Below are 24,703 nucleotides of genomic sequence, written 5' to 3' on the forward strand. Positions count from 1 at the left end.
TTAAAAAAACCCACCCTGATTATTATCTGTCTTTGCACCATCTGTGAGTTCATCGGGGTGGGACTATGTATACACACACCTTCATCATTTACCTCCTTACCTTATTGCCTGGTGTAGGTGCAGACGATCAAAACTATTTATGGGGTCTGTGACCTCATACATGAGCGACTAATGTAATAGTCCAACATCCTTTGCAAGGGATTTAGCCCTGAAGCTGTGTAAACACTGACTTTCCTTTTTTAATCCCTCAGTTAATTTACTTTTGAAAAGCCTTTTGTATTCCCAGCATATCACACAGAGGTGGTGTCCTAAACTGTCCTAGAAAGTATTTCTACATAACACACTTACGTGTTTCCACCTCCCACACAGCCCACCGTGCTATGGGCGGTCCCCTTCAGCCCCACTCAGCTCATCCTGTCCTTCAGGGAGGAGGTATCACAGTGGAGCAGATGAAGGAAGTGCTGTGGGAAAGAACTATGCTGAAAACATGCTTGCCTGCTACAGACGACTTCACCTCTGAGTCCTGTTGAATCAGTCCTCAGAGTTAAAGAAATGGCTGCACTGAGAGCAGAACCCCTTTGGTAATTTTTGAGGACTTGTGAAGCATGGAAGGGGTACCAAGACAACCCTGGCATCACGCAGAGCGGTTTTGTTTTAAAATAAGGAAGAAAGGGTTTTTTTTAAACCACAGCGCAGCGAGCTTGGCTCTCATCTCAGCCAGGGGTTTTGATTATAAGCAGTAGAACCTGGATCTGGGTGAACTGAAGCAGACAAGGAATCATATTTTTGGAGGTGTGTATGGAGGAGCCCCCAGAATCAAAAGGCTAGCTCACCAGCCTCAGAACTGGGGGGAAGCTAAGAGACAGGAGACTCAAGGGAGTCCAGGCAGCAGGAGAGAGCAAGGTCAAGTTCCGGCCAGGAGCGTGGGCTGGTCTCTCATGGCTGGAGTCCTGCTGCTGCTTCTGTGTCCTGGGAACGTCTCCCCACTGCCTTGGCTTCTTTCTCCAGGGTTTCTGTGACAGGCAGAGTGAGTTTCCACCCGCCTTGGTTCCTGCAGTGGAAAGAGGGTTCCTTCCTTTCTCCAGAGCTCACTCAGAGGGCTCACCCAGTATTTCCCCCAAAGAAAACAGCATCTTTAGCCAAAAAAGAAAAAGAAATTTAAAAAGTGCCAGCGAAGTGTTCAGCCGCTACACAGACCAGAGCATAAACGAGGTTCATTCACATGACATATGATTCTGTGGTTCTGCTCTGGGTATGCACACAGCATGAATTGAAAGCAGGGTCTCCAAGAGATACGTGTTCACGCACGTTCACAGCAGCATTATTCACAACAGCCAAAAGGGGGAAGCAACCCAGATGTCCATCGAAGGGTAAACAGAATAGGGTGTGTGTGTATGTGTGTGTGCGTGTAATTGATGATTAACTCAGCATTAAGCAGAAAGAAATTCTGACACCCGCTACAACACAGATGAACCTTGAGGACATTACATTAAGGAAATAAGCCATTCACAAAAGGACAAGTTCTGTATGAGTCCCCTCACAAGAGGTGCTTGGAGTAGTCCAATTCATAGAGCAGAAAGTACAATGGTGGTTGCCACGGGCTGGGGAGGATGGAGGGAAGAATGAGTTATTGTTTAATTGGTGCAGAGGTTCAGTTTGGGAACGTATTTAATACTCCTGAACTGTATACTTAAAAATGGTTAGGGTGTAAATTTTATGTTGTATGTATTTTAACACAACTGAAAATAAAAATAAATTTAAGTGAGATTGACTCACCTAATTCCATTCAGTTGTGTTTATTGGGCACCTAATGTGGGACTGGGGACTCTTCTAGGGACTGGGGATAGAGTAGGGACCATGACGGGCCCCATCCTCTTGGAGTTCATCGGATGAGAGTGACAGACAGTCCTCAGCACACAAATCAGTGAAGTTTGTGCAAATGTTATTAAGTGCTATGCAAAGATCCAGGTGATAGCAGGTGACTGGGGTGGTCAGGGAAGCCTATGATGAGTGACTCTCCACTTAGATGGGACGGCGTTAAGCTGACCTAAGGAGCCAGCCAGTGGGGGTCAGTCTGCCACTTGGGAGGCACAGAAAGGTGGTTCCTGGTGTGTGATGAGGAGGATGGGGCACAGGGGCCAGGGCATGGAGAGCGGATTTCAAGGCATGTGAAATGGGAAACTGCTGCAGAAAAGTGGCATACACTGATTTGTGTTTTCAAAGATCCCTCCCCCTGGCTCTTGCTGCAGAAACTAGAGTCCTGCTGGGCTCTGTGTCCCCAGCAGACCGCTCACCTGTGCAGGTACACTGTGGAAGGAGGAGCTTCCGCCTGACTTGGGGCTCCGAGTGGGCAGCACTCCCCGGGGGGTGCCCTGACTTGGCTCTGCTTGGTTTCCCAAGTATGCTATAGTGCTTTTCATGTACATAACTTGATTTTCCTTTGGTTGGGAGGGCACATGGTGACACAGGAGCAGGAATATTTTAAAGAACAAATTGCAGATGGAAACAGGTGGTGCTGAGACTAGAAACCCTGGACTTGGGCAGCCAAATTGGAAAATGGGGCCCCTTGACAGAACTTTGGTTGTTTTCAGCTTCCCTAACAACTACGGTGGAATGAAAACCTGAGCCATTCCAGGTTTTTCCTCCTTTGGAGGAAGAATGACATCAATTTGACTCAATTACCACGTGAAGCAGACAACAAGCCTGCCTCTCTCTGGTGTTTACTAGCAGGGTGTTTAGAGCACTCACTGGCTCTCCCACCCCGGGGTGCTTGTTGAAGGCAGATGGCCAGGCCCACCCCGAGTGTATCTGATTTAGTGGGTCTAGGATGGGCTCCAGAATGCATTTCCAACAGGTGCCCAAGCGATGTGGGTGCTGCTGCTTCAGTGACCCCACTCAGAAGGACTGTGCTGGAGAACAGGGTCCCCTCCAGGGTAGGGGTCTGACTAGGTCAGATGGTAGGGTGTCTACTGTACTGTGGATTCCATCTGTCCTTGGGGCGGCCCTGAGTCACGCAGGTAGGTTATGCTCTTGTGAAAACCTTGCCTGGCTTTGCAAACAGCTCCTCCCTTAGAGTCCCCATTGCTTACTTCTTCTCTGGTCCCTGTCTGCCCTTCTCTGGCTGTGTCCCCAAGTCGCCCAGCCAGGGGAGCCCTGCAGTGTGCCGCTGGCAGCGGGTCCACCCGGCTCAGCCCCCAGGCTGCCAAGGAAATGTGACACATGCAGCCAGGGCTCTGAACACTGTCCAGGACTCAACCAGGGCTGGATGTTGGAGACAGAATTTCCAGACGATTGGTTGTGCTGTTCCCTGCCTAACCAGGTGTCTCCCTAAACATCCTATGGCCGCCACCTGCAAGACGACTCCTGAGTGTAAATTTCCATGGGAAAGAAAGACAAGGAGACTCTGTTACGTGTCTTTGAGGCCGGCTGCTTTGTGTTCTGTGGCTGTTGTTGGATTTTTGTCTGGCTCGCCTGGCTTGGAGCTGGGCCCCGAGGGAGATGCTGTGTGTCGCCTGCCCCTGCCCACGCCCTGCTGAGCTTAGTGGGACTGTGGGATGCTCAGGTGACAAGACACTTTAACCATGGTCAGGCTCCCATCCCCAATCCCCCGAACATGAGCATCCTAATTACACGTCAAGGGGGGCGTGCCTTCCTCCAGGCTTATTAGAGAACTGTGTTTTTAGATCAGGAAGCTTTTTATTTTTAATTAATTCAATAATTTTAATCTGGTAAAATACGCATAATGGAATTGGCCATCTTAGTCATCTTTAAGTGTTCAGTATCATTAAGTATATTCACACTGTTGTATGACCAATCTTTAGAACTTTGTCATCTTGTAAGACTGAAACTCTTCACCCGTTTAACAACTCCCCTCTCGCCCTCCGTCCCCGCCCCTGGAGCATGGAGCTTTTCTCTCCTCCAGCTCACAACTTTTTTGTGTATTTGCTCCAAGAAAATTTCTCCTGGGTCTCTGGGGTCCTGGTTCACGGATGCCCTGAACTGCCCTCAGCTCAGCCAGGAGAAAACGGGCAGAGTTTGTTCCTACAGTTTTGTTCTCCCTGAAGCTTGCATCATTCCGTGCGGGTTCTGTTTTTCATGCTGCTTTCAGGGGGCTTATCAGATCACCACTGAGGATTGCTTTCCTGCGTTATTCCTTTAAACCTGCAGTGGTCTTAAATGTCTTTGGCTGGTGTCACCATTCCAGGCAGTGTTTAGACTGCACCTTGAAACCCCATGCAACTTGAATTTTCTCCCTCAGGATTTCAAGTTCTCATTCTTCCTAGCTTTCATGTTTTGAATTGAGGTTTTCCAGTTTGGGCCCAGTCCGAAGGCTGAATATTTCTGGAAAAATTTGATTTACAGCCATTGGGTGGTTCTCAAAATCTGAAAACAAGGAAAAAGTTATGTGCTTTCCCCTTCTTCAAGCAGGTTTGGGGATAGGTAATTAAGACATGACTTCAGAATTGGCCTACAGATGGTCCAGCATTAAAAAAAAAAAAAAAAAAGACTGCTATTTTGTTCTTGACGAAAGAAAAATTTTTCGTGGTGGGGGAGTGGATGAATGAGAACAGAACAACTGAATGTGTTGTATTTTTCCTGTGGGAAAGAATATTAAATTACAGAAAGATTCTATTTTGCTTTAATAATAGTTTTCAAAGAGTAAAATCCAAGCACTGACACAGCTAATTCCTCTGTCACACAGATGCTGAAACGCTGTGTGTGCCTGGCCTCTGATGCCTGCGTGCCAGACACTGTCCAGTTTCACATGGCCTGAATTAACTGTGGCCACGGTCACCGCTTTATGTTGCTGCTGATGTACTGAAGAGAAACTTTTAATGCCCCTGCTGCAAAAGTCTCCCTGTAGAGCCTGTCTATCAGGAAAAAAACAGCAGCTTATCCAACACCAAGTGAAAAAAGGCAGACAGAGGAAAACAAACGCTATATGATCTCACTCATATGTGGAATCTAAAAAAATACTGAACTCGGAGGGGGAGGGTAGAGCTCAGTGGTAGAGCACGTGCTTGGCAAGCACAAGGTCCCGGGTTCAATCCCCAGTACCTCCATTAAAATATAAATAACTCTAATCTACCCCCCCCACCAGAAAAATAAAATAAAATAAAGTGAAATAAAATAACTGAACTCACAGAGAACAGATTGGTGGCTGCTGGAGGCGGTGGGTGGGGGGCATGGGAGAAGGTGATCAAAAGGTACACACTTTTAGTTATAAGGAAGTTCTGGGGATGTAATGTACAGCATGGTGACTGTAGTTAATCGTTCTGTGTGGTGTATTTGAAAGTTGCTAAAAGAGTGCTTAAAAATTCTTTCACGAGGAAAACAGTTGTACCTATGTGAGGTGATGGATGTTAACGAAACTTACCGTGGTAATCATTCTGAGATATGTATATATTATATATCAGATTTGAGATATATATATATCTGTACACCTGAACCTATTACAATATTATATATCAACATTATCTCAGTAACTTTGGGGGAAAAAGGACATAATGAAACAAAAGTATTTCCTCAATTAAGAAAAAGAATATTTGAAAGGTTCTCATCTCTTCCTTCTGTATCTTACACTACTACCTTCATCACCTGCTCCATTGGAATTCCCTGCATCCTGCTCTCCATACTATAGAAAAAGGATCTCAAGGGGAGTGTAATAATCTGGGGGTCCTCGAGTCCAATGGGTTTTTTTCCTGTCTCTGTCAACTTTCATTCCTCCACCTTATTTGGGGTTTCCTATCTCGCTTCCTCTTGAAACACTTGTCTCTGGTGTCCTGATATGGAGAACGTTATAAAAAAGTTCTACCAGCGAGAGGAACCTACCCTTTTCTGTCACTGTAACTTTATCTCATTGACAGACTTTCTCTGGAATGAGGACTTCAGGGAATAAAGGAATATGGCCTCTTTGGACAAGCCTGGATTTGGATTGGGGTCATGGTTGACTGTCCGTGGGTCCTGAGAGGGTGGCTTTATCTCGTTGAGTGGAGGTTGGTGGAGATACCAACCGTGAGGGGTTGTGATGAGGGTTAGAGATGGCCCACAGGCGTGGACCTCCCCACGTCCCTCCATAAAGATCCCCTTCAGCCTCCCGCAGGAAACCCAGAATCATCTGACATCCATTTCTTTTTTTTCAAAATCAATGGTCCTATACAGTTTTTCCCAAGCATCTGATTTCCAGCTGATCTTTGCATGTATATGTATGTATGCACACATGTGTGTGATTCCAGAGTTTTCCCATCACATGCAGGTTCCTTGGGGGGAATTCATATTTATGGGAGCTTTTCAGTCTCAGAAGGCCTTTTTAAATAAAATCTGGGTTATATATCTCACATATATATATATTTTGTTCCAGTGAGACTTTATGAAGATCGATAATTGAATTTCACATAATTATTCTTCTTTAGATTTCTTTTTAATACTGGAGTAACACAGTTTATTATTTAAAAGATTTTAGTTAATGTAATTTTTAATGAGTAGAATTTATTTTTTATTTCTAAATTAATGCATTTATATTTTATTCAATTATATATTAGATTTATAGAAAAATTAAATAGATAGTACAGAGAGTTCCCATACAGTTTCATCTATTACTGACATCTTACGTTAGTGTGGTATGTTTGAATTAAGTAATGGACCAATATTGCTACATTATTATTAACTCAAATTGCTAGTTTATTCCGATGTCCTTAGTTCTTACCTAATATCTTTCTTTTGTTCTATGATTCCATCCAGGATGCCCATAGTTTTTAAAATTTGTGTATTTATATCTTTATTTCTTTTCTTCTCTCTTGACAGGTATACAATATGTTTCAGCACCAGAGCCTTGGAATTAAAGTTAACATTCAAGTCACCAAGCTTGTCCTGCTGCGACAACGCCCTGTAAGTCCCCATTGGCATAGTTACGGGAAACGTCACTGGTCTCCAGGCTTCCTAGTTACTGTTGAGTGTGGAGGAGGAGTCCAAGTGTTGTCTGTCTTACCGACTCCCTGGGTCGGCACATGGCAACAGTGTGCCCTGGGCCAGGAACCTGGTGAGAGGAGGACAGGCACCGTCCCTGGAGCTTGCTGTGCATGTAATCTTAGAACCTGTGGGGAACCCTGAGCCGCAGGCTTGCGTGCCTCCCTCCTTCACTCCCGCACGTCTTGTGTGGACAAAGTGGATGGCGAGGTCTCGGGGATCGTGGCTACCTTTCTGGAGCTATACCCCAGCTCCAGGCCAAATTTGGATTCACCATAGCGTTGTTTTCTGGTCTTTCGATTGAGTGCATTTCCTCCTGACAGTGTTACCTGCAGAGTCAAGCAGTGAATGTGAGACCGAGGGTCCCGTGCCCGGTTGGGTACACTGTTCAGTTTGCTGAAAAGGAGAAAACTTTTCTTTAATAATGTAGTCTCCATTTGAACTTTTAAATAAGGCCCCTGATGGCCTTTCTCTGGGTCTCTGCATCTGCCTACCAGCGCGAGGGCAGCACAACATTGAGTGATGTCCCCCCTACCCCAGCGACTATCTCTACATTAATGTCCACGCTGTGGTCTGAGCATAAACTCGGGCTTCCCTGGGCGTTTGCTTCTGTAACTGGCCCACTGATTTCTTTTAGGCCAAGTTGTCCATTGGGCACCACGGTGAGCGGTCCCTGGAGAGCTTCTGTCACTGGCAGAACGAGGAATACGGAGGTGCACGGTACCTCGGCAACAATCAGGTTCCAGGAGCCAAGGACGACACGCCGCCCGTGGATGCCGCTGTGTTCGTGACCAGGTAAAGCTGGCTTCAGCCTGGAGCTGCAGACATGTGAGGGAAGACATTTCCTGGAGAGGCCAGAGGGTTATTTGCTAGGAATTCAGGCTTGGAAATCAGACTTGGGGCCACCTGTCTGAACCTTGGTTTTCTTCATCAGTAAGATAGGGATAAATGATAGTCGTCCCTCCGAGGCGAAAGGATTAAATGACCATAGGAAGCACTTCTCAGTGCCTGACCCAGAGTAAGGACATGAGTGTTGGCCACTATTGTTGCTCTTGTTATAAATAAAAAAGTACTCAAATCCTAGTTATCCAAGAGTGTTAAAATTTCCAAGAGAATTCATCTACTTCCTCTCCCAAACACCAAACAGAATGCTGGCTGGAAAGAGCTCACCTGTGTTGCAGGCTGCTTCCAAACCGGCTTAAGCGCACTATTGGGCAGGGAGCCAGTACCCCAAATGTCCTGTCCACGCAGGACTGTGTGTGCTGTGCACAGCCCCACCCACGTGCACTCTAGGGACAACAGTGGTGGACGGAGATGCCCGTGGAATCCATGTGGAGACTCTGAAGTAAGGAGCTAAGTTTCTTCCTATGCCGCAGAGCTGGAGTTTCTGACTGAGAGGGAGACCAGAGGCCCGGCAGTGGGCGGTAGTAACCAAAGGCAGCTTTCCTTGCAGACAGCAGCAGTGTTATTTCCATTTCCTAGGGACTACCACAAACTGGGTGGCTTAAAACAACAGAAAACGATTTTCTCACAGTGTTGGAGGCCAGAAGTCTGAAATAAAGGTGTGGGTGGGGCTGTGCTCTCTCTGAAGGCTCCGAAGAGGAGGGTCCCTGCATCCTTCCTCACTTCGGGTGGTTGCTGCAATCCTTGGCACCCCTTGCCTTGTAGATGTGTGACTTAAGTCTCCTCCATTGTCACATAGAGTTCTCTCTGTGTCCAAATTTCCCTCTTCGCGTTAAGGACACCAGTCATTGTATTGGAGCCCGGCTTAATCCAGGGTGACCTTATCTTAAATTGCTGACATCTGCAGTGACCCTCTTTCCAAATAAGATCACACTCACCAGTCCGGGGGGGTAGGATTTGAGCATATCTTTTGGGGGACACACAGTTCAACCCACAGTAGGTACAGACGTGGCTATTTCATTTTTCCCCCGTGTCTCCAACCTCTCTGAGAAAAGCTTCCTCGGTTGTTTTACTTCAGTAACATAAATAAAATGTGTTATGTGTTGACACCAGAATTCCCCCTTAGAAAATATGAGGAAATGTTTCTTGATAATTTAATCTGTTAGATTAAAATACAAAAATTTTATTAGAGCTGCTATGAATGTATCAATTTTGAATTAATAAAATTTTTTTTTCAATTTGAGGAAATTACTTCCAAAATGACATGTTTTCTTTTTCTCTGAGTTCAGAGGTAAAGTTGTGAAGGGGAATACCTTACCATATCTTTAGCTTAAAGACAGCCTGCCCCTCTAAGAAGAGTTAAATCTGGTTTAAGACTTTGGTCTTGAGTCTGGAAAGGTTCTTTGGTTGTATGTCTTGGGCCATGTATGACAAGCCCTTGGTCTTATGACATCCCAGTGGTAGCTGGGGAAGTTCTGTGACCTCAGCCTCGGGCAGCAGGCACCAGACAATGCAGCTCCTTGACCTTCTCTTTAAAAACCCAGGACATACGTGTTGCCCCCACCAGACACCAAAGAGATGCCTCACCACTCTTGTAGATGGTTTATCAGTTGCCAGGCCTAAAGGGTTAAATGTGACCTGAAGCACACTGATCCCTTATGTGAACACTCGCTGCTCCTTCAGGATGCGATTAAATGTATAATGGGACATTTGAGAAGTCTGTTCAGTAATTCGTATTGCCAGCAATGAGGTGCACTACCAGGCACCAAGGACAGGGATGAACATGACCTTGCACTTGCTTTAGACCTCGGTTTGCCCACCGCAGTGAGTGCTGGGAACCTCTAGGTGCCACCTCTGCCGGCAGCTCTGGTCCCCACACTCACTGGCCGGAGGCTGCCGGGGTTCAAGCACTTTGAGATGGCTTTTAGAGCCTGTGGGTCTTTCTGTAAAGCACCCTGAGATTGTGGTGTTGGGATTATGGGTACCACCCATTGAGAGTGGATTTGGTTTAGGCAACAGGTGGGAGTCCTTGGGAACCGCGTCTACATGTGACTGTGAATTAATGTGACTGATTTTCTGAATGACAGTTACATTGAGGTCTAGAGACCTTTCCTCTAGGAGCTCTAGATAACATCACCTTTGGAAAATGCAGCTAAACTTCCAGGGTCACTTCTTTGAAAGCGGTTTGCATAAATCCTGTATAAATTCTGATGTTTTGTTAAAAAAAACCAAAAAACAAAACGGAATGTTCCCTATACTGTTTATTGGTCTTCCTGCTGTTTCCTTTCCTGCCTGCCTAGAGAGAGAAAATGCGTGCAGGTAGCCTTGGTTTGGGAACAAATAGCCCTTTTTCCCAGAGGCGATAGGTGTTACTGAAATTGGTGTTGACAAAGCTTCTGGATCAGCCCTTTTACAAAATACCGTCAGAGACATGAATGCACCCTTGGTCTGAGGGTGCTGCCGGTTGGGCTTTTTTTCTTTTTCCTGTCTCCTAACAGCTTATTTACCATACTGGAATATTTTGCATAAAAGTATTCTTTTTTACACCTCACACCTGTTAGGATGGCTACTATTGAAAAAAAAAAGTGTTGGCGAGGATGTAGAGAGATTGGAACCCTTGTGCACTGTTGGTAGGAATGTAAAATGGTGCAGCCCCTGTGGAAAACAGGTTGGCAATTCCTCAAAAAATTAAAAATAGAATTACCATGTGACCCAGCAGTTACACATCTGGGTATATACCGAAAAGCATTGAAAGCAGGATTTTAAAGAGATATTCATACACCTATATTCACAGCAGAATTACTTTTAACAGTTAAAACGTGGAAGCAACCCAAGTGTCCATCAGTGGATAAATGGATAAACAAAATGTGGTGTTTCAATACAAATGGAATATTATTCAGCCTTAAGAAGGAAGGAAATTCTAATACTACTTACAGCATGAATGAACCTGGAGGACATTATGCTGAGTGAAATAAGCCAGTCACAAAAGGACAAACCCTGTGTGATTTCCACTTGTATGACTTATCTGGAATAGTTAAGTTCGTTGCGACAGAAATGATGGCAAGGGGGTAGAAAGGGATAAATTTGAGAGTTTGAGATTTTCAGATGTTAACCACTTTATATAAAAATAGATAAACTAATTTCTTCCGTATAGCACAGGGAACTGTGTTCAAAATCTTGTAATAACCTTTAGTGAAAAAGAATATGAAAATGAATATATGTATGTATATGCATGTAGGGACATTATGCTGCACACCAGAAATTGACACATTGTGACTGACTGTGCTTCAATTAAAAAAAAAGGAATGGTGGCCAGGAGCTGCAGGGAGGAAGGAGGAGGGAGTTATCTGATGGATCTAGAGTTTCAGTTTTGCAAGATGAGAAGAGTTCTGGAGATTGGTTGCATGACAGTGTGACTGTACTCGACACTACTGAACATCATACTTAAAAATGGTTAAGATGGTACATTTTATGTGGATTGTAGCGCAATAAAAAACTTTAAAGATGTTCTTTTTTAACCAAGCACATCGAAAGGGGTAGTCCTGACCGCAAGCGGGTGTTTCTGCGTGCGGGTCCTGGAGGTGGGGCTGGCGACCTGGAAAAAAAGGCTCCTTCAGCTGCTGTGACCTGTGCCACCTTGTCTTTCTCCATTTCGTGTAGACACCTCGTGAGCTACCTGAGCAATCATGGTTCCTCTCACCTGCTTCAGTGGTGGGTCCTCAGAGATGTTAAACTGAAGCCCTCCCATGAGGATGGTGGGGGGCAGCGTTGGAGTCAGGGCTGGAAGCCAAGTTGGCCGAGAAGCACTGTTTAATCATTAGAGGCTGAGAGCTGCAGTCCCCTTAGGTTGGCGTAATAATGGGCTGATGTTTTTGCAGGGAAATTGGGTGCGAGGCAGCTGCTGCTCCGAGGGGTGGTCCTTCACCCCCGGGAGTAATCCGAGCTGAGGGTCTAACTGGAGGCTGCCTGGGCCAGTGGTGTTTAGGGGCCGGTGTCCTCAGGCCCTGGGACTGGGGCTGGCCAACGGGCGGGTCTCTTCTCGTTTTATTCTCTGTGTCGGCTGTGGCTGAGCCTGAGAGTGTATTCTCCTGGACGCCCACCAACCATACAGATGGCCGGCTGCCGAGCTGTGAGCATGACATCACGTCCAGCAGAAGCTGCCGAGCCAGGAGCCGCAGAAGCTGGATACCCGGCAGCTGCTGCCGCGGGTAGGGCCAGCAAGGACCTCTGAGTAGACCGAGTCTGGGGGCCACACAGGACCCACACAGACTGGCCTTCGGGGATTTCAGCCCCTGGCATGGCCGTACCTTTGGCTCTGCATCTCCTCCAGAAAGCCAGGACAGTGGGACTTCCCCCACTCCCCGAAACCAAGTCTGTGCTCCTGGGAGACTCCAGGAGCAACATGCATGGCCAGCCCGGAGGGAAACTCCAGTTGTCCCTCAACCTTCCCTTCCTGTGTGACTCCACCCAGTCACCAGGAACGGTCTTCCCTTTGACCTGTGTTCTTGCTCCTGTGAGAGCTCAGTGGGTATCTGGGGACCGTGGTGTTTCTGTGTTTCTAGGGAGAGAGACAAATATTGGGGAGAGACGAGGCCACCCATGGGCTTACAGGGCACGTCGAAAGTGGTCTGGAAATGTACATCACTCATTCAGCAAGGGAGCCAGTATTTATTAAGCCCCAACTGTATGCCAGGCAATTGGTTATGCACAGGACTAGCTACGTAACTTGTGGGGTGCCCTGCAGGATGAAAACATGGGACCCCGTGTTGAAGAATTCTCAGACGGCTATGGCAGAGCGTTAAAGCAGGTTGGGGGGTGGGGGGTCCACGTGTGGGGCCCGCATGACTGCACTTCTCACACATCCACGAAGCCCACCCTGGCCTGTAGCTCCACGCAGCTTTCCTTCTCTTGAGGGACAAACAGTGGGGTGTGAATGTGAACGGACTTGGAGGCTGGAGAGCTGCGTTGGGAACCTCATTTTGTTTTTCACTCCCTAGTTGACCCCTGCAGCCCCCATGTGTGGGTTCGGTGTGGGTTTGCAGGGGGAGCCGGATTATCTGGAGATGAAGCTGCCCTTGCAGACAGATGGCTTGCTTTTCCTTTTCTGAGAGAGGACTGGGATGCCAAGAGTCCTCATCTTTGCCCTAATTGTTGCTAATTCTCTATGTGATTTTGAGACCACCAGCCTGACACTAATTTTTCCATCTGTAAAATGGGAGGCTTGTACGAACTTCAACATATATTCAAAAATCTCTTTCTAGTTAGTATTAATCTTTAGCATCCCACACAAATTTCCATCCCTGGCTCTGCATTTGCCGAGAGTTAATTCAGGCGTCTGACTGAGCCTAGTTTTCCACAAGCTGACCAGACCTCCCCCAGCTTACGCAGGAGAAGCAACACGGGTGATGCTGCGGGGCCCATCATTTGAGGCCACCTGTTTCCCGCCAGGGAAGCCCAGGGATGAGTGAACTCACAATGCCCTGTCAGTCAATAGGGTTGGCCTTCTCCAAGATGGCACCTGTGAAGGGGGCGCCATCTTCCATCAGTCTGTTCAGTTCTTGTCTGTAGCACTGATGGCCATGCACCCTTTCCCCATTTGCCCAGGTGAGGCAATGGATTTAAGCTTTCAACACTTTCAGTTGCTCACTCTGGGAAGCCCTGGAGTGGGGTCTTGGTTCAGTCTGGTCTTCATTGTGTGTGTGTGTGTGTGTGTGTGTGTGTGTGTGTGTGTGTGTGTGACATGCCCAAAACATTCAGATGGGAAGAGTGTCAGATCAAGAATGTTCAGCTGGAGTTAGATAGATACTAGACCAATAAGCAGATTTTTGTCCCTAATTTTATCTGTTTGGTTTCCTCTCTGCCAGTGCTTCTTCCTTGCTACCCTCTACTGCCTGTGAATTAGTCTCCTAGTGTTGCAGCAAAGTGTGTTACAGCTCAGTGTTATAGCTCAGTTGTGACAGCAACCTGGATCCGGGCAAGAGACCAAGCAGCACTCGGAGGGTTGGAGAACTCAGGTTTATTATGCCAGCAGGCCCAGAGGAGTTAATACTCCAAGCTCTGAACCCCGTCTGTAGGTTTACACAGGCTTTTATAGGCTACCAGGCTAGACTTTGCAACATTTTGTAACACCATATGCAAATAAGGTATAACAAAGGTGACTAATTAGGAGCAAGCTTTGTAGAAATGGACCAATCAGGAGTGAGAGAAATGGACCAATCAGGAGTGAGGGAAATGGACCAATCAGGAGTTAGCTCAGGGAACCAATAGAATCTTAGGGGTAAGTTCTGCTTTCCTAGAAGTAAGCCGTTTCAGAGTTTAAGAAGCAAGATAGTGCCGCAGGGCCAGGCAACCGAATGGTGCTGGCGGGAGGGTAGTGGCCCTGCCTGGGGGTCCTGCCGTCTTTTTCATGGGGCTTCCCACCTCACTAAAAGATCAACTTTGATGGAAAAATCAAGTCACAAGGCTTTGTTTTCCTGTGGTTACTCCCCCTCCATTTCCATGGCAGTTTCCTTGGTTTTGGAGGGGGGTTATGAAAAGCCTGGGACTCTTGAAGGCTTTCTTTTTTCCTTTGTTAAAATTATTTTAAAATTGATTACCAAAATATATGTGTTCGTTATGAAAAAATTAGAAACTTGCAGGCAGCCAAACCCAGGTGGGTTGCTGACCAGATTGGCCCCAGTCTTCTTTGCTGTCCCTCTGGCCAGCTTCAGGGCCACACCTTCGGAGCTGTCACCCCCATGCCAGCCGCCCGTCTGCCCTCTCCTCTGGGCTTGCAGGATATCCAGGGTGCCTGGCAGGACTTCTTGTTCTGAGGCAATGGGCCTGGACCAAGGAATTGTGTATGTCAGAACCCCAGGTGTAGAATCTGCAGGTGTAGAATCTGTGGGTCTAGTGGACAGGTAGAATTTTTTTTTAATTGAGTTAAAGTCAGTTACATTGCGTCAATTTCTGGCGTATAGCCTAATGTCCCAGTCATGCATCTTTGACAGCTTTCAGGTCAGCCTGAAGCAGAGCCAGGGTCAGGAACTTGCAGGCTTTGCTCCACTCAAGTGAACGTACAAAGTTGTGCGGAGAGGTGTGAGACGTGGGTTACGTTATGTAGGCAAATCGGGCAGAATGGGCCGTGGATTGGAGTGGAGGGAAAAGGAAAGCTGACTGTGAGATACCAGAATTCAAAGTAACATGTTGCCTGTCAGTGGGGTGTCAGATCCTTCCCTGAGAATAGATTTTGACAGAGGGAAGGAGAGGGGTTGAGAACTCTAACTTCCAGGGTGGGAATGAAATGTCAGAAAGAGGGAGGGAGGTATCACCCTGCGAGGGGAGGCCAGGTGTGGCCCAGCCAGGACCTGTGGCTTCTGTTCACAACCTTGCTCACTGCCCACCTTGTTGGGCCGGGCCCTGTTTCCCTTCCCAGAGAACTTTTAAAACTAAAATGGGAAGAGGGACTTCAGAACACACCTTTTCAGCTTTCTCCGGGACCCCAGGGGCCCCCATGAGAAGATGCTCATGGGCTGGGCACTGGTCTCCTCACCCAGTCCTGGGCGTGATGCTCCCCCAGGCAGTGCTCTGGTCAGTCCCCCCACTGTGGGAACTTGCAGGCAGAATCATTGGAATGCTCTAGTTTTGGAAGAGAAGGGCCCAGACCTCTCATTTCATAACTCACAGGCCATAGGGAGCCCCTTGTACCTGCACAACTGGGGCTGGACCAGATTTCAAGCATCTTTGCTGTGTCATTTGTATCCACAGCCACACACCTGGGGGATCCTAGGGAACTCTAAAGAATATAACTTTTAGAAGTAACTTTTTTGGTGTGTTCGCATATAAGTGAGCTGGTCATGCCAACATCTAAAACCAGTCGCTGCCCAAGGAGATGAACTCAGGAAGTCACTCTAGTTTGATGATATTGACTAATAGCCATCTCTGATAGATGTCTTGGTAAACGTCTTCTGCGACCTTTTCAGCTTTGAAAGGGAGTCCCTCTAGCAGCCAAGTGTTAAGTATGGAATAGGTGAGCTATGAAAGGAAGGTCTTATGTTGGGCAACTGGGCCTACCTGTTGGAAATATGGTTAATCTTGGCTAACACTGCTAGTTGTTATTAATATGACCTGTGACAACTAAAGCGATTACGTTGTTATGGGCAGAATGAGTAACTGACAGTGTTCTCTTATTCTTGGGGGTACTGCACACACCTGACTATGTGTTTTTCTTTTAGGACAGATTTCTGCGTACACAAAGATGAACCTTGCGACACCGTTGGTAAGTTTAGAGTTAAAATAGTAATCTAAGGGGCTGATACACCCTGTGATAATGTGGAGACTTGACAACACTTCCAGTCTGGAGGAGCCGTCCTCAAACAAACTCTTTTCTGTTGCTTTTTTTTTTTTTTTTGTAAATTTGGTATTATTTTATTTTATTTTATTTTATTTTATTTTATTTTATTTTATTCTTTCCTGAAAAGTTTTGCAATTGCTTATGACAGAAGGCATCTAGACAAAGAGTTAATAAGGAAGATATGAAAAGTTAAAACCAAGGGGAGGAGCCCCCAGGCTGCACTGAGGTGACTGCAGTTGGGCGGTGTTTGGCTCTGAGCCTCTGGGCCACCAGTGCGGGGGTTGGGAGGCTTTACTGATTTGCACGGTTTACGTGATAGTCATGAGACAGAAGTTTCACCAAGTGTCCTAAGAGGTGAAGAGTGACAGGTCTCCTCCCCCAGCCTTGGCACCAGGCTCACTGCCTTCTGATCAGACCGTAGTGATGCCAACATGCAGAACTGGGAAACCGTTTCCCTCTCGCCTGCCCCCTCTCCTCCGCCTCTTCCCCCGCCCTCCCCTTCGCTTGCCATTTCCTTTCTCTCGTATCCCTAGTTGTATCTGGCTTGCTTTTGACCTCTCAGACTGTTACTGAGTCCAAGCTCGTTCTGCTCGCCACATGACAGGCCAGTAAATCGTGAGACAAGGTGTTGGGGCAAGGAATAGCGACTTTATTCGGAAAGCCAGCAGACCAAGAAGATGGTCGCCTAACGTCCTGGAGAACCATCTTTCCCAAGTCAGAATTCAGGCTCCTTTTGTACTAAAAATGGGGAAGAGGGTATGCTTGGTTGTTGCGAACTTCTTATTGCAGGAATTCTTTGTTCTTGCAGCTGTCCACATGGGTCAGGTCATGGTGCCCCTGGAAAACCTCTAACAAAACAAATGTTATTTTCTATTCTGCAACTTGTTATCTTTATATAAGTGCAAAAGCGTTAATATCCTTAAAGATCAGAGCCTTGAGAATAGGCTCTCCTGTATATTTCAGGCTAAAGGCAACATTCTTTTACAAAAGGTGCAGAGCCAGCAAGACTGAGCCTAGAAAACAGGGCCCAGGATTAAAGCCAAAGAAGGAGATATAATATGGAGTCAGATTTGTTCTTTTCTATTACAGAATTACTACACCAATGCAGTGTCAAGTAGGCTTTGGATAGAGGGTTAGCTGACGCAGGTCTGAGTCTGGTTGGGGCTGTGGGGGACTAGTATATGTCAATCTCTGTCCGCTGACAGGGCTGCCGAGGCACGTGCTATCTGGAGGAGGGGCTGCTCCTTCCTGGTGGTCACAAGTCAGCTCTGACACCCACCGCCCTTCCCAAGAAGGGCTTCTACTCCATGCTCTCCTGCTCCCTGTCTTTGCCCCCATGGATTCATGGATCCGTCTTCTTACCCTTGCCTGCGCATCTTCCCTGGAAGACTTTGCAGTGCACAGAGCAGAGTCTGGCTTTAACCTGTACGTCGTGTCCTTCAGTGCCTGGCACAGGGCTGGAGAGGCTCGGTCACCACTGTTGATGGAATGAAGGAACGGATGGACGAATGCGGGTGGAGGAACTCCAGGGTTTTTGAACAACATCCATCTGAGGACATGGTTTCCTTTCACGTGATATAGAGCCGGCTTTTAAATTTTCTGCCATGAATTGCCATTATGTATTTCAGACTCCTTGCAGAAAAGCAGGCAGATCGCTCTCTCGAGCATCCTTCCCTCGTGTCAACCACGTCATCACACTAATTGTGTTTGTCTGCTGGGGCAGCCATAACGGAACACCAGAGACTGGGTGGCTTAAACAACAGAGGGTTATTGTCTCTCAGTTCTGGAGGCTAGAAGTTCAAGATCAAGGTGTCAGCAAGTGCTGGTTTCTCCTGAGGCCTCTCTCCTTGGCTTGCAGGTGGCCAGCTTCTCCCTGTGTCCTCACCTGGCCTTCCTTCTGTATGTGCCTGGATCCTAATCTCCTCTTTATAAGAATATCAGTTATATTGGACCAGATCTCTACACATGACCTCATTTAACCTGAATGACTTCTTTAAATTTCCCATCTTCAAATACATTCACACTGGGAGTTAGGGCTTCAACTTACAGATTTGGGGGTACATAATACAGTTCTTAACATTACTTGTTTGATACTTGACCACATACTTTTGGCGACATCTGGTCTCCTGATCTGACCTCCCTGGTGTGTGTGTCTCTCACATCCGGAACATGAAGGTCTTTAAATGGTGTGGACCAGATGTACTGATTCTTTACATGACTGCTGGTTAGCTCAGGGATGAACCAGCCCCGTCTCCTGCTTTGTATTGCATGTTCTTTCCAATATCTCAGTGAGCTTCAGCTTTCACAAAGGAACTGAATCAACTCCTTTAAAAAAAAAAAGCTGTAAAACCTACATGGTATTTGATTAGTACACATTTGTCTTACTGTCATAATATCCTTATACATATTATCAAGTCAGTAAGAACAGTGGGTGATTCGATGAAAATAATAATTTGGAAGGTGGGATTAGAGCAGTCTTAAAGCAGACTCATCCTATTTATTTCTGTTTTTTTTTAACCTTTATATTTTGGAAATGATAGAATTGCTGAAAACTGTCAAAATAGTGCAGGGAAGTCTCTGGTACCAGTCATCCAGCTTCCTCTGATGATAACATCTTATGTAACTGTAGTGCATTTCCCAAACCAGGAAACTGATTGGCACAGTGCAATGAACTAGACTCCAGATCTTACTCAGGTTTCAGTGGTTTTTGTATGCACTCATTTTTGGTTATGTTTTAACATGTAGTTCTGTGGCATTTTATCACGTGTAGATTTATCCATCCACCACAGCAATCGGGAACAAAACTGGTCTCTCACCTCCAAGCAGTCCCTCGGGCTGCCTCTGTAGAATCACCTCCTCCCCACCACCTCTCTCTCTTGCCCTAACCCTGGCTACCACTTATCTGTAACCCAGCTCTATAATTTTGTCATTCCAGCATCCAATCTATTTTTGTATTTTGGTTTGATTCCACTGGTTGGAAAAGGAATCTGAATCCCATAGACATGGGGTTGCCATTGCTAAGAGATTTTGAACATCTGCCTTCAAATCTCTGGATCCAGCTCTCGCAGGAGGGGTTGCACCCTAAGTTCTGCAGAAAATGAGATAATCTGGTACCTTGAGCTTGGGTGTCACCAGTGTTTTATATTCGGCATATAATAGTGTTTTTTGTTTGCTTTGTTGTTTTAATTAGGGTCTAACTTACAGATAGTAAAGAGTACCAGTCTTGATGGTCTGTTTTTTTTTCTATTTATGGCTATTCTTGTTTTTAGTATTTATCTTATTTATAAATAGTTTTAAGGCAGTGTTTTGAATTGTTTTAATCAATTTTTTTTAATTGTGGTAAAATATATATAACATAAAATTTACCATCCTAGCCATTTTTAAGTGGACAGTTCCCTGGCATTAAGTACCTCTACATTGTTGTGTAATCATATGCCTGTATTCTCAAAACCACTTCTCAGATTAAGATATGGAATGTTCTTGGCTCCCCGAAGGTTCACGCATGCCTCCTCCAAGCCCCCAGACATACGTCCCCAAAGGTAACCTACTGTTATAAATGTTTTAATTACTCCTTTTTAAATAGTTTAATTTTAAAAAATAGTTGATTTCAAAGGTAATTTGAACAATTCATTTGAAGAACCTCTGAGGTACTGAGTAGAGTTTGGGGTTCCATGAAAAAACTTGCCTTCTGTACTGCCTCGAGGGCATTAGCCAATTTCATCCAACGGGATGTCTGATTGTTGAAACAAGCAAAAAGGGCATTTATCAGAAGAGTGACTGTCCCTGAGGCTGGAGGACCAGGTTGGAAACAGACAGCACCCGAGGGAGCCCCGGAGGGCAAGGCCGCAGACTCCACCCAGAGGTCGGCATCAGGGCTGTGGTGAATGGTCTCCGATGGCCCCCGCTGCCACCATGTCACCAGCTCCCAGTTCCAAGTCCTGCCCTCGGTCACATGGCCTGCCCCTCTGTCTGCGCCCCTGTATGAGGGTGAGGGAGTGTTGCCCTTTGGGCTTCCGTGGGGGAGGCTGTGGTACCTCCCACAAAGGGCATGAGAAGGGGGTTCTCCAGAGAGGGCCTGGGTGCTTTAGCTGGGGAAGGTCAGATGCTGGACGGCCCAGAACGACCAGTGTCCCCTACGCCCTTGACCTTGTAGTACAGAATGGAACACAAGGCTGCAACATGTCCTTTGTGCACATTACGGGGGTCCTGCTGACATAGGTGAGGGGGCTTCCTTGGCCCTGATTTTGAGGCGATCCTGCCTCCTGCGGGGGAGGAGTCCCTGTGTCCCCACCTCACCAGGCTCCTCCACGCTGGCAGGGGCCAGACTGAAGAGCCGCGCGCATGCCCTTTGGGAGAATCACAGCGGACACACCCTCCTTGCCTCCTGGGCCGCTATGGAAGGGGAAGGGGTGACACCTAGGGGTCCTGCTGGTCTCCACTTTGGGGGAGGACACACACAAGGAGAAAGGCAACTCTTGGGGCAGGAGGATCTGGGAAATACAGGCTTCTGCCCTCGCAGAAGTAGCTGCTCCCTCGCTGTGGTCCCCATGGTGCACGTCTCAGACCCGGCCTTTGGGGGAGAGGGCTTTTCCTCTGTTGAATTGCTTCCTCCTGCGTGATGTGCCTTCCTGCCACCATCCTGATGAGGAAGCCGTCCTAGGTGAGGAGAGGGTGATGGGGGTACAAGATCAAGGAAGTGGGAGCCTTGCTGGCCCTTTGCCGTCCTGGTCCTGACACACGCCTCTGGGCCCCTCCCAGGTGCTTCCTGAGCACCCACGTCTCTCCCTGTGGCCTGGCTGCCCAGACATGCCTTAGTTACAGCCAGGGGACAGGGGACGTTTGTCCTGTTTCTGTCCTCAGCCGTCAGCTGAGTTGTGGTGTTTTTGTTGTTGGTTTTTTTTTTTTTTTTTTTTTTTGACTGCCTGATTCAAGCTTTATGAACTTAGTTTGAATTACCGGGATTTTTTTTTCCTTCCTTCGTCTTATAGTAGTTTTTTTTTTTTAATAAGTTGTCTTTATTTTTTTCTTTTGCTCTTTTCTTTTGGAGGGGGAGTTACTTAGATTTACTTACTTATTTATTTAATGGAGTACTGGAGATTGAGCCCGACACCTCGTGCATGCTAAGCATGCAGCTCTACCGCTGGGCTGTATACCTTCCCCACCTCATAACAGTTTTTAATTAGCAGAAAAGCCTCCCTTTTCCTCCCCCAGAAGAGAGATGTGATGGCCCTGCACAAAGGAAAATGGAAATTTTCCGCAGCCTCGTGACATGTTTCACACAGAAGGCCAGGGAGAGGCTGCTGGGGGGCCTTCAGCCAGGGGGTGTCCTGGGGTCCTGCTGCTCCAGCCCGAGGGTCCCTTCCCATGGCTGCCCCTGATCTTGGGTGGAAGGACCCTTCACTGTGTGGCCCACAGCACCGGCCCTGAGCTCCCCATAGGCCTGGCCGGACCAGAGGGAGCTTCATAGATGTGGCCCCTGACCTCCAGGCAGTGGGTCCCTCTGGGAGGGAGGAAAGGAGCATCACCCCGGGAGTCTGTTTCAGGTCAGCCCTCCGGGAGGCCATGGAAGGAAACGTGCTAGGGGCCGGCGAGAGGCAGGGGCGGGGGGGCTACGGTGTCGTGCTGTTGCATCTGCTGGGTTGTTGTTCACAGAATGTGTCAGGGAGGAAGAGAAGTTTGTGTACATGTAATTTAGGGCTCAGGCAAGAAGGTAAGGCCATCTTTTATATATAAAAACAAGCATCCAAATGTACTCCTCTGGCTGTACATTACCCGCTTCTCATAGTCACCCTGGAGGACCACCTGCTTACTCCAGCCCCGGTGCTGTGGCTGGAGAGTGTGGGACCTGCCTTGTGGATCTCCTTCAGAGTGAGCCTTCACCTCCTGTGTTTTGTGGTGTTGGTCACTCTTCATTCTGCAAGAGTGGTTGTTGAATTGTGGGAGTGTCCAAGGTTCTGTTCAAATGAGGCTGGAAAGTGTTGTTTGAGGTTAGAAACACAAAAGTTTTATGAGTCAGACTAAGTTTTGCGTGCCTTTGTTTCTGAAGACCTTCCTTTTTGCTCATTTGGTTTTATTTTGTTATTCCTTGGGACCTCACGGAAGTCAAGGTTCAGTTGTGCTTCAGGATTGTTTGTTAGAAGTCATCTCAGAAGATCGCCTTGAGGGGAAGCTGCCCCACTGAATGAACAAGTTCTGATGCGTCCATTTCCTTACCTCATACCTGTCCCACATTGGGCACAGTGCCTGCTGCTCCCGTTTCAGGCTCATCCACACCCACGTCTTTTGTGTCTACGCTGCGAGGCTTACAAAGGAGAAGACTTCACATTCAATGACACATAAGTTGTCCCAAATCAGACAGCCTGAGATCTTCAGCAAATTCATCTGGTTGTCAGAAGTTATATTGGTATTGATAATTATACTCTTGACTATTCTGTGATTTTTGAGAGATTTGATGAAAGGTTTCAATTTGGGGAATAAATATGCATACATATAGCCATTAGGGTTCAGACTATTTGGGCAAATGCTACCATACTCATCATATAATAAAAAAAAAAAAAAAGGTCATTCTTTTTAGAGAGTTAAGAAAGTCACAAATCAATGTTAGGACTTTACTCCCTGTAAATCCAGCTTGGATTTCCCAGCTAATAGAGTTACTGGGAAAGGTAAAAAGGACATCCAGTCTTCCCTCAGTATCCATGGGATTGACTCCAGGATACCAAAATCTGCAGGCGCTCAGGTCCCTTCTGTAAAGTTGCACAGTACACTCGGCCCTCCCATCCGGGGATTTGCATCCATAGATTCAGTCAACCACAGAGGGAGGGGCTGAGTGTACTTGAGTAAACTAGCTCCGTCTCTCACCCATTCAGCTTTAACCTCAGGTAGAGAGTGTTTTCTGAAAGATGCCAATTAAGATGTGTCTGGATGTCGGAGACAATCTTCTAAAAGACCCTTTGTAGGAACTGCTGTTGGCTGAGAGGAACAGATGAGGGCAAGAATGGGGTGGCCACGGAGTGTCCTGCTTTTGCCTTGTATGACTGTCCTGTAGCGTGACTTGAAGATACTAACTGGTGAATAAAAATGGGAGTGAGTGTGTGAGTTTTTGCATCTACATGTGTACACCCACACACACCTAGGTGTGTGCGTGCAGGTGGATGTGTGCAGTGTTTATATTTCCTTACCTCAAAGTCTGGAGGGGCTTCCTTTGCACCCACAAAATTCTATAAGTTCCCCAGAAGGGAGCCCCCCCGAGAAGGGGTACCACTACCAGAACCCAGGGAAGAATGTTTCTTACTGGGACTTGGCAGAAAGTCCACACTGAAACCAGTGGCCCCAGGGGACCAACTTTTCCTCTTCTTCCTGCCAGGATCCTGTTTAAGATAATGTAATGGCAGAAATACATGTAAGAATGGTGAAAATACATGGTATGTCTTTGCGTGGGTAGGCATCTACCAGCCCAGTGGAGATGGGAACTGCACTGGTTTTGGAACTGCATGGAGACCAGCCCTGCTTGACTGCCTTTTGGGCTGGAGACCAAGAGGGCCAAACAAGAAGGGACCTGGCCCCTGTGGGGTGTCCAGCTATGGTCCTTCAGATGTAGGCTTTGGAGCCCCCTCCTGCCTTCACGAGCTCTGTGGTCAGGTGGCCTGCAGTGGCTGGGAGGGGGAACTGTGAAGATGATGTCCTCTGGTTAGGTGGTCCCTAACCTGCATGAGACTTCGGTGACATCAGTGTCAGGCCACAGCCCACTGCCCTCTCATTCAGCACAGGCCTCAGCGTGACATCGGCAGAGAGACTCTGCCTCCGTGGTTCCCACTGTTTCCATCCTGCAGCCCACGGAGCATGTTATGATTGGCTGGGAATGAAGCAGGACACCTCTCTTCCTTGCTGAGGGGCTCAGGCTCCAGTCCTGCGATGCAGAGACAGTCCTGACCTTATTAGGTTTGCTAGGTACACAAACCAACCCCCTGCCGGAAGGATGGGGAAAATGAATTATAAATGAGAAACTGGGTCTTTCTGAGATGACTTTGTGTAATTGTGAGTCCCGAAGCCCTCCTGGCACCTTCGGGCAGCCTCTCCTTGGGAGGCAGAGGGGTGGGCAGGAGAGGTGAGGGGCCAGGCTCCTCTGCAGTGGGTCCTGTCCTGGCTGGTGAGGGCCAACAGCTGGAGAAGTGCCGCCACCATAGCTTCCTTTCCAGTGGTCCGTTTCACCCCATCATCTCCATGGTGAACTGAACCATCCTCTGTTTTCTCTATAAATGAGGATGATAATACCCAGGGTTATTGTGAAGGTTAAGTGAGTCACAACCATTAGGATGGATATTGTCATTAACCACAGCAGCAGCAACAAAATCTGCAGAAAGTAACGTGTTGGTGACGATGTGGAGAGACGGGAACACTTGGGTACTGCGGGGAAAATAGTATGATGGTTCTTCAAGGAATAAAAATATGATCCAGGGGTTCCACTTCTAGGTATATACCCCCAGAGAAATGGGACTTGAACAG

At 47.2% G+C, this 24,703-nt stretch overlaps 1 protein-coding gene across 1 annotated transcript in view; it reads left to right on the top strand.

Annotated features, from left to right (window-relative positions):
* The window catches only part of ADAMTS17 (ADAM metallopeptidase with thrombospondin type 1 motif 17), a 302,517-nt gene that overhangs the window by 65,967 nt on the left and 211,847 nt on the right, over window positions 1–24,703 (top strand). The window contains exons 5-7 of the mRNA XM_064480528.1: window positions 6,805–6,888; window positions 7,604–7,761; window positions 16,083–16,126. Coding sequence (XP_064336598.1) covers window positions 6,805–6,888; window positions 7,604–7,761; window positions 16,083–16,126 — 286 coding nt within the window. The remainder of the gene's footprint in view (window positions 1–6,804; window positions 6,889–7,603; window positions 7,762–16,082; window positions 16,127–24,703) is intronic.

The sequence above is a fragment of the Camelus dromedarius genome, chromosome 29 (genome assembly GCF_036321535.1).
Source record: "Camelus dromedarius isolate mCamDro1 chromosome 29, mCamDro1.pat, whole genome shotgun sequence".
NCBI classification, from domain to species: domain Eukaryota; kingdom Metazoa; phylum Chordata; class Mammalia; order Artiodactyla; family Camelidae; genus Camelus; species Camelus dromedarius.